Genomic DNA, 10,378 nt, shown 5'->3' on the forward strand with positions numbered 1-10,378 from the left:
TAAGTCAAGAAGTACCTGGTTAATGCCAGAAGGGAAGATGCTTGAAGGGAATACTTAAAGGGCTTGAAGGGAAACTCGACGTTTCGGTCATGGGTGGGACCGTGTAGTGGTATTAATGTATGGAGGTATGGAGCCACAGCACCTGGAGAATAGGGGTAATCAAGTTTCAAAAGGGGAAGGGGTATATACAACCAATTTCTTGCATCAAGAGAACGTCACCATCATTAATACTGAATACTGAGTGGCGACAACGACCTGTTAAGGTAGGTTTCCTCTCTCACACTGTTGTCCTCCAGCACACTGTTATCCTCCCTCAAAGGTGGTGTCCTCCCTCAGAGTGTTGTGGAACTACGTGTTGTGGCGGCTGATTCTGGACATGACTCCCCACCTGAGCCGGGCCTACCGCGCCAGCAGACACGAGTTTCAGAAGGTGCTTCTGGGCATCCAGTCTGACAGGAACCGCTGGAATCTCTGCATCGACTGGACCAACAAGCGACTGGGTATGGCTGTAGGGGCACTCTTCATCAAAGAAAATTTCAATCCAGAAAGCAAGGTGAGGTAGTAGCTTTAAGACTAATAAATTTACTACAATATAATCATTAATGTTACATGTCACCAGTATACCAACAGTCATGGATGTTTTGATATTCATTCCCTATAATGTCATTTGAGTATATACAGCTCACGAATAGGAATCCTCGTCTATACCTTAGGTTATTCTTCTTATCTACTGTTATTCGCAATAATTGTACTCTCGATTTTCATTAATTTATGAATCTCAATTCGATTTCTCTGACCTTACTGCGTGCCTAACTGAGGGTGTGGTTGCAGGAGACGGCGCTGGAGATGATCCACACCCTGAGGTCCGCCTTCTCCGACCTACTGGAGGAGAACGACTGGATGGATGACGAGACGAGAGCCGTAGCTCGCGAGAAGGCCAACGCTATGAACGAAAAGATAGGCTACCCGGAGATGCTAACCAAGCCAGATGAACTGGCCAAGGAATACCAGAATGTGAGTGGGAGAGTAAGTCGATTACTGAATACCGTATTTTCCGGCATATAAGGCGCACGATCATATGAGACATATAAGACGATATTTCCAAGCAGTGTAACGTAACGTCAGTAAACAAATGGTAAAGTATATCAAAGCCTAGAGCATATGAGGCGTAGGTGACTTTCCAAGACTATGTAAGGAAAAAAGGAGTCTTATATGCAGGAAAACACGGTAAATCCGTGAGTCAACGAGTGAGTACGTCATTCATCGTGGTAATATTTATTAGTAAAATCCTCTATATTCTTTCCATGTTACTCAAGAAGCAAAATAAATTGCTGGTAGATACACACTCCTGTGAAATAGTTGTTAGCGGTAACCATTGTCAAAATTCGTAACAATCACCCTAGTATAACACATATGGCTGCAAAAATGTTTGAGACAAAATTCGTACTCGGACAAGATGGAAGTTTTGAGATTTGAAGAGTTCTCTGATGTAATTTATTACTCAGCCATCTTGGAAATAAAAATAAATACACGTATCGATATTGGTAAAATTAATAAAAAAAATACTAGCACACACGTTTTTCTAACAGATAAAGAGCAATAACTTTGTTATAAGTCAGGTATACATTATTATTATTATTATTATTATTATTATGGCAACGAATAAACCAGTGACGGTCATTCGGCTCAAGTAGTGGGGAAGGCTCGATCCTCCGTATACTAAAAGAGAGGCAGATAATTTCCCTATCTGTATTGTGTCACACATGACGTAACACGAGGTTCTCTCTCGCAGCTGACCATCGTGGAGAACCAGCACTTACAGAATGTCTTCAACTGGCTGAAGTACGACGCCAACAAGAACTTGGGTCGCCTGCGGGAGGATGTCAACAAAGCCAAGTGGTCCACCGCACCGGCTGTTCTCAACGCTTTCTACAACCCTAACTTTAATGATATAGGTGAGTACCAACCTTGCCAAAATAAATAGTATAGGTGAGTACCAACCTTGCCAAAATAAACCTAACTTTAATAGTATAGGCGAGTACCAACCTTGCCAAAATAACCCTAACTTTAATAGTATAGGTGAGTACCAACCTTGCCAAAACGTAATCTGCATTTATAATTTAATTTTGATACATTAAATTAATCACCCATTTAACCACAAAAAATAAATCGAGGATCGAACCACCATCTTGCTGGTCAGGAGACTTGACCAGTTGAAAACGAGAAAAATGAACATTTTTCCAATTCACAAGTCTTCTCATGCTGGTACATACACCAAAATTTAAAACTATTTTTAGTGAGAGAAAGGTAGACACGCATGAATAATTAATATGTGGCACCGTGGTGGCGTTAGCAGCAGTGTAAAGCGTATTTTTAGCTAACAGTGAAGCTTAAAACACTCGGAGAGAGAGTCTTTCTACGTGCTTGTCCCCTCAAGAGGTGTTCGTTGATGCTGGTGAGAGGATCTTGATCTAGGGAAATTGATCTGTTCTACAATTCCATGAATTAAGCCTGAATGCCTTCCGTTCCCCCCTCCCCCCACAGGCGCTGTATAATCCCTACGGATTTAGCGCTCCCCATAATAATAATCTACATGCTCTTACACAAAGTAATAAAATGCATTTATATTATTTATGTATTTACATTAGCAATTAATAAGTATTGAGAAAAGGATCAAGTGTCACTAATACGTCACACTACCCAGTTATTAATAAACTCTGAGAGTAATAGGTACATGTGTGGTCATGACATGACTACACTGGTCAATGATCCTACACTCAATATTATTACTGTATATCCATAAGGAAGCGCTAATCCCGTAAGGGACTGTTGTTTCTGAAATGATAGGTTATCAGGTTTGATCCAAGAAAAAAGAATTATTCTTCTTTCTTCGTATTATTATTATTATTACTACAATCAAAGCTAATCACTAAACCCACCAAGAATTCACTGAAGTCGTTGACTGGCATTAAGGAATCTCCTTAAAAATAAATATATATATATATATTGAGCACCCTAATCTTTAAATAAGGAACGCAATATTCTTTGCCAGGAAAGCACCTTTTCTTTACTAATAAAACTGTATACATTTCTTAACAAATAAAATGGTGGTTGGTGTGCACAAGTCTAAGAAGTCTCTTCCACAGTTTTCCCAGCGGGGATCCTGCAGCCACTCTTCTACTCTCAGCACCTTCCCAAGTCCCTCAACTATGGTGGCATTGGTGTTGTTATTGGACACGAGATGACCCACGGCTTCGACGACAAGGGTCGACAGTTTGACAAGGAGGGTAACCTCAAACAGTGGTGGAACAACCGTACCATTCAGGCTTTTAGGTGAGACAAACCTTTCTAATTCCTTGTGTATTATTTCAGTGCTATGTATAACGGAGAAGCTTTAATAATTATAGTCATAGGAAACAACTAAATTTCTAGGGCTCCTACAGTGCTTGGGAAATGAAAAGTAAATGTCAGGTTTGATGTAAGGAAGAGGGCAGTAGATGTAATTCCTTAAATCAAAAACTCTTCCCCAGCATCAACTAGAATGTAAAAATTAATAACTTTATTGGCCAAAATATAAATCATAGCGTCAGTGATGAAGCATTAACTTGCGCAGGTATCTTTTGTTTGCACTCCCAGATTAAAATATAAATTAAAATATTTATTCTCGGTTAGATTAGGTTAGTACAGCGTATTTAACATACATTTACGAACAATTCTCTGGTAATAACGGAATATAAAAGGTGGCTTACGTGTGCCAGGGCAGTGCATACTGTAGGATCTTACCTTATGTTTGTCCAGTTATAAAACTAGGTTGCTTCCTGTGCTGTCACAGCTTACAATCCCCTCCCCAACCGATTTATACAACCTGCTTGTCAACCTATCTTGCTCCATCCTTTCTAAATGACCACTCTTAACGACAAGCCTTCTACTTCTAGAATTACATCTAACATATCAACACAAGTCATTTTATTTCTCCTTATTTTCTGCTTCACACCACACACTGATTCTCAGGCAAGACATCCCCGCTGCAGCATTCAGAGTTCAAGTCAAGAGTATATAAGATAGTGCAGATGAAGGAAACATTTAATGCCTTACATGTAAGAATGATATAGTTTACACGTAATAATGGTAAGATTTACCGTAATAGATATGGATTACATGTAATAATGATATAGCTCATACATTATAACTGCTATGTTATGATTCACATATATGAATCCTGAAAGGCCTATCAGCGAGAAGAAATCATTAAAAGAGTCTAATCGTGCACCTCTCTCCCGCAGAGATCGCGCCCAGTGCATCATCGACCAGTATGCGGGGTACAAGGTCGAGCAGGTCAACCAGTACATCAATGGTCGCATGACCCAAGGGGAAAATATTGCTGACAATGGTGGCATAAAACAGGCGTACAGGGTAGGTCAAGGGTCATACAGAGGTATAAGGTAGGTCAAAGGTCATAGAAGTACAAGGTAGGTCAAGGTCATGCAAAATGTATAAGGTAGGTTAAAGGTCATCGAGGAACAAAGTAGGTCAAAGGCTGTAGAGAAGTGCAAGATAGGTCACAGGTAGATGGTAAGTGAAAAGGTCATAGAGGTACAAAGTAGGTCAAGGGTCGTAGGAACGCATACTAGGTCATACAGAGGAATAGGGTAGGTCTCATGTGACAATAGCGCATCATGATAAGTATATCAGCACTAAGATGTATCTCGTAGTATTGACAGACCAATAACAATTTAATGTGTAGTGGGATCAGAACAAAGCCAGCATGCAAGGACGTATCTAGGATCCTGTATAAAGGCATACCCAATTGTATGAGCACATATCTAGAATAAGGAGGTACCTATTATTCTAAGAATGTATATAGTAAAATAAGCAAGTATCTAGTATTCTAAGAATGTATATAGTAAAATAAGGTATCCAGAGGTATAATAATTTACCTAGTCGTCTGAAACCACAACTTGTGTTATTACAATATGTCGACTTGCTGATTATTATTTATATTATTTATTGTAACTGGGGAAGGGGGGAAAGCGCCTGAGGAATGGGAGGCATTTAGGTTTGATCCAAAGAAGGGAAGGACAAGTTCAGTTCCTGGATCTGGAGCCCTACTTGAGGGAATATTATTATAATCAAAAAGCGCTAAACCTGAGGGAATACTAATTTTAGTCTCAGGATTATGAGTCAGATACACGAGTACATATGCCAATATGTAGAAGCCTCAACAAGTGTGTAACAGTGTCTGGACAAAGAAGAGTGAGAGCATTTGTTATTCTTACTCATGGAGAAGAGTTAAACCCGAGGCAGTGTAGTGCTAATTTTCTTTCCTCCCTTGGCAGGCGTACCGACAGTGGGTGAAGAGGAACGGAGAGGAAAAGTTGCTGCCGGGAATGCAACTTAACCACGACCAACTCTTCTTCCTCAACTATGCTAGGATCTGGTGCGGCACCATGCGCCCAGAAGACGCTCTTTCCAAGATCCGCTCCTCGGTGCACTCCCTAGGACCCATCAGAGTCCTGGGCCCCCTCTCAAACTCCGAGGACTTCGCGAGGTCCTACAACTGCCCTGTTGGAAGTAGGATGAACCCGAAGAAGAAGTGCTCAGTGTGGTGAAGTGTCGATATCCCGAGAAGCGAAGCTTCACATTCGTACTCGTTTCGTTTTATATATTTTTTTTCGCTGAAGAAATGCAAGTTGCCATTTGGATATTGATGGTGGGTACTCATATGGAGGTGTTGAAGTTGTTAGTGGGTGTTCACCGGAGGTGTTTAGGTTAGTGACAGGTGTTCCAGGTGAGATGTAACGTTGTATCTGGTGGCATGTATTCTCATGGAGGTGTTGAGACTGACAGGTGTTCTTTCAGAGGTGTTAAAGATGGTGGCGGCAGTTCGTGCGGAGGTGCTGAGACGGAAGTGGGTGTTGTTGCAGAGATGTTAGTTATTAGCGGACAGTATTTCAGGGTTGCTGAAGTTGGTGTCGGTAGTTCACGCGTATGTATAAGTTGGAGGTGGGTGTTAGTGCAGAGATAATAAGGTTGGAGGTGGGAGAAATGACAATGGTGGCGATGACAGGATTTATGACAATAGTAGCAGTGGAGGTATTTTGAAACAAGTGGGATTTGTGAGCGGCTGTGCTGAAAGAAGTGACATAGGTCGTACTGTTGGAATTTGTGATAGTGGTGGTGTTGGGAGAAATTACAGAGGTAGTGGTAGGATTAGCAAGAATAAAAAATAGAAATAAAGGTACGAAAAACCATTTTAGGTCTAGGGAAGGGGTGAAAACAGAAAATTAGTCAAGAAAAAAGAACAGGGAAGTTTTAGTTGATATATACAGAAGAAACTGATGATCGAGGGAAGTCATAGTTATAGATAAAAGAAAAAATTGGTCTTTCAAATTGGACAGATTTCAAATTTCATTAGAAGGCAATATTTGCATGATGTATAAAATACATATTTATATATACATATAACGGGTGACTGGTGATTTAGAAGTCATCAGAGGCAGCACAGACAAGGCTGTTTTATTAACAACAGGAGACGAAGGATCTTAACGCAAATATTCATACAAAAGTAAAAAAAAAATACATCATTTATTATCATTTACTCAGCATTTAGCACTCAAATACTTGAAAAAGGCAAATTTCAGGGGCTAGGTATTAAACAAGTTAAACTAAGAGTACAGACACTATCATAATGAATACAGTATGCTTCTATTTAGCCTAATATGCTTATGGACTCGATCTCACAATCGAAGTTTTCATATAAAATCTACTTGGGAATTAGTGCCATATATATAAAAAAATCACGAAGAATTTAAGAAACAGCCTAAACTGGAGCATACTTTTGTACATATCTCATGGATACGCAAAGAAACATTTTCTATTTTTATGTAGTTATTTCTTCCGTATAAAGTTAAGTGTGTTGACGTCTTGGTGTTATATAAAAAGCTGAGTTCCCCTTCAGGTTTATTTCTCTCGTTGTGAGTTGGTTATTGTGACTTAGTAGTAAATAAGTGTTTGGCTCGGGCGGGGGGTTTTCAGCTTCACGTCAGGGCAGGAATGAGGCTCGTCTTTTCATCCTTGTAACCTTCTCACAAACCTAACGCACAAAATCTAACAAATCCTCAACATTAAAATGCTGATTGGCTAATTTAACAAAACCTTACCTAAAGCTTATGTTAATTATCTGGTTAGAATATCAAGGGATGTCACGGTGGGTAGGGAGCCCACAGCCTACCTCATGACCGTTGACTTGTGGACTTCGCAATTAGATGACAAAGGAGATCCTTGCCCCATCCCCGCCCTCCCCCCCCCCCTACATTCATATTATTTTCATAGTCGACTAGGATTTAGTTAAATTGGAAATGAATAATTTTAATATTATTAAAAATGTATAAAACATATATATAAATTTATGTGGAAAACACATATCCTATTTTGTGATGTTAAACTCCAATCTTTAAGATGTTAATACTGAGCTGGGGCCTGGAGCGCCCTTAGACTCACTCTCTACAATCCTTTATTATATTGTTCAATTGTCTTATTCATATACATACGAAGCGCTACCTCTGCCTCATCGTTCCTCATTAACCCAGCACCCAAACTCAGTGTCAAAATGGCGTACTGCCCATAATAGTGAAAAAAAAGACACGTTACAGAAGAAGCTTTTACAGGGATACCATTTTGCTGTGTAGAGCTTTATCAAGTCAGGAATAAAATAAAACTCTGCACAGAACGTTTCAAAACGCTGTCCCAATAGTAGCTTGCTCTGCAATGCGCCTTTTCTTCACGTAAACTCTGCTTCACTATCCATCCCAATCCCAGAATTCAACCCTACCTCATCATTCCTCACACCCCCAGGACCTAGACCCAGTACAAGCCAATGGCACAAATAAACCCACATGTACAGAAATTAACGATGAATAGAACTACGATATGCTTAATTATTATTACCACTACTAATCAAAATAATAAATGACCCAGAGGTTTAGAGCTTGATCGCCTGGTGCCAGGTGGGGCAGGTGAAGGAGTCGTACTAAAGGAAGACGAGAACAAGCTGAGAGACAAATTATTTTTTCCTATTTTTGTGATTCCTCATCCCATATTTCCTTTAAAAACTCATCTGTTCCGCTCCTCTCTTCTATCAATTGTGTAGAGTTTTATTTCTCCCTCGTTATTCCCACGTCATTATTACAATCAAAACTAAGTCTAAACATCCTCAGAACACTGCCCAGGTCCTCGTTATCCTATGTCAAGGTCCGTCAGCACTGGAGGTGATCAGTGAAAAGTGTCCGAAATATCACAAGTTATTGAGTTCTGCACTACATTGTCAAGAAAGCTGTGTTACTCCAGCTCTTTGCGTTACCAGCTAGTATTGTTTCCTTACGCCAGCTACCAAACACGATGTCATAAATTTTATTCACGTTTGTACCTTTACATTAACACTGCAGGAAATGATCAAGAAACACATTCTCTGATGTGTGCCTTAGTTCTTTCCTCGTAATTAAGTGACAAGTGCAACGCCAATCTTCTGCTTAATAACCTTTATATAGCCACAATTTCTGGGACGCTATTATGTAAATGACTTGACCCTCCAGCCTTGACTTGCTACTGGGGCGACTTGGCTTTCTCGATGCTAGCTTGGACCCACTCGGCCTAGCTTGGCTCAACTGAGCCTAGCTCGACTCTTGTGTATCTCGTTTAGCTCTCCGTGGCTTGGCTTGGTTATAACATCGGTATGACTGTCATTGGATAATTGATTTTAACGAGGCACAATTTACTTTATAGATTTTAAAAATCGGGTAATAGGCACACATGCCAAAGATTTCCACTGTTACTAGAGCAAGCATGTATTAAGGAAGAGCTTCACTCAGAGCGAAAATTTGTCTTAACGCTTGCTCTGTTCTGATTGCCTTATTCTATTCGACACTGCTTTCCACCCACCGGCACTGTGTTTTTCAACTACAGGTTACCATACATCCACTCCCAAATTTAGAGAGGCGGTTTATAGTACTCTATTAATATAGCAATTAAGCTTTAAGCAACAAGGCTGTCAAGTGTAAACAGTTCGAATTTCTGTCTTGGTCAAGCGTCTAATACGAGTCTCTATAATGATACATTGAAAAAATATCGGGATATACAAGTGTTACATTAGCCTACTGGGTCTGAATTCTTTTTCTGCACTAGCTTATGTCTCCTGGATCTGGCTTGACATTGCTTATTTTATTTTCCTCTCCCCTCCCTCAACATACCTCACCTGCTGTCATCATCTCGACTTTTTCCTCAATAAGCATTCTCGCGTGCGTATTAACCAACAATTTGTATCATAAATTCCCTTTAGACAGTTGCTGTTATGATGTTCGCTCCTCTTACATATCCTTCGGTTAATTGGACCATTATACATAATGAATATGTCTTAAGATGATGTATATATGCACGTATATATAAATGCCTGCATACTTACATTAATATTCTCATCGGGTAATTCACCTTCTGGTCTTGGGCTCTCTGATTGGTTGGAATCAGTGCCGAGCTCTCCTGACGTCGTGGACAGATTTAATGACGTCATTGATCAGCTGATGAGCTATCCGCCATCCTAATCAAAAAAAAAAAAAAAGAAAAAACACTGAATTATCAAGTAGTCATTCCATATCATGTTTGTTTAGTTTGTTTCTTGTTTACAACAATCCACTAGTTGACTGGTTCTGTTGTAAACAGGCTGTTAGCATCTAGTTATATGTGACGTCATAAAGAGAGATATTTTCATTTTATACTGATTTGTAACGTGAAAAATATAACAATAAAGATTTTTATTGCACAAATTATTGCTTTGTATATATCTGATGCAATTATCATCGCCATTTTAGGATATTTACAAAATTAAACGTCAGAATAATAGCGAGTGTTTCACTGCCAGTTTCCTGCTTTAAGAATGTAATGAGGGGTTGAGGAAGTTATTATTACTTATAAGTGCTAAACCCGTAGGGGTCATACAGCGCCCGGGGAATGGCAGGATAATCAAACCTGACCAAAGGAAGTTGCTCGAATTTCTTGGATCAAGGGCTTCACACCAGCATCAAGGCACCTTCCCATCCCTTCTTGAATAAAATCCTCTAGTCTGCCAAGACTCCTACTAGATAAAATCTACACACCACCCACTCTCCGTCACCCACTGTCTACACTCCACCCACTCTCCGCCACTCACCTACAGCTACAAGACCAAGACTAGCTACAAGACCTTGCTTAAAGCTATATTTTCACTCGTTATTATAATAAGGGTCATACAGTACCTGGAAAATGGAGGTACTATAATTAGGATCGAATGGGAGAACAAGACCAATTCCCAGCCAAGTAAATACCTCCCTCGAGAGATATTCACTTGGTT

General features: G+C 39.9%; 1 protein-coding gene across 1 annotated transcript in view; it reads left to right on the forward strand.

The window, feature by feature from the left end:
* Nucleotides 1–9,891, forward strand: part of LOC128701641 (neprilysin-1) — a 208,516-nt gene extending 198,625 nt beyond the window's left edge. The window contains exons 9-14 of the mRNA XM_070101634.1: nucleotides 337–553; nucleotides 832–1,014; nucleotides 1,793–1,955; nucleotides 3,147–3,333; nucleotides 4,284–4,413; nucleotides 5,337–9,891. Of these exons, the coding sequence (XP_069957735.1) occupies nucleotides 337–553; nucleotides 832–1,014; nucleotides 1,793–1,955; nucleotides 3,147–3,333; nucleotides 4,284–4,413; nucleotides 5,337–5,609 (1,153 nt within the window). The 3' untranslated portion in view covers nucleotides 5,610–9,891. The remainder of the gene's footprint in view (nucleotides 1–336; nucleotides 554–831; nucleotides 1,015–1,792; nucleotides 1,956–3,146; nucleotides 3,334–4,283; nucleotides 4,414–5,336) is intronic.
* The last annotated feature ends 487 nt before the right edge of the window (nucleotides 9,892–10,378 follow it).

This window comes from Cherax quadricarinatus, chromosome 78, assembly GCF_038502225.1.
Source record: "Cherax quadricarinatus isolate ZL_2023a chromosome 78, ASM3850222v1, whole genome shotgun sequence".
Taxonomy (NCBI): domain Eukaryota; kingdom Metazoa; phylum Arthropoda; class Malacostraca; order Decapoda; family Parastacidae; genus Cherax; species Cherax quadricarinatus.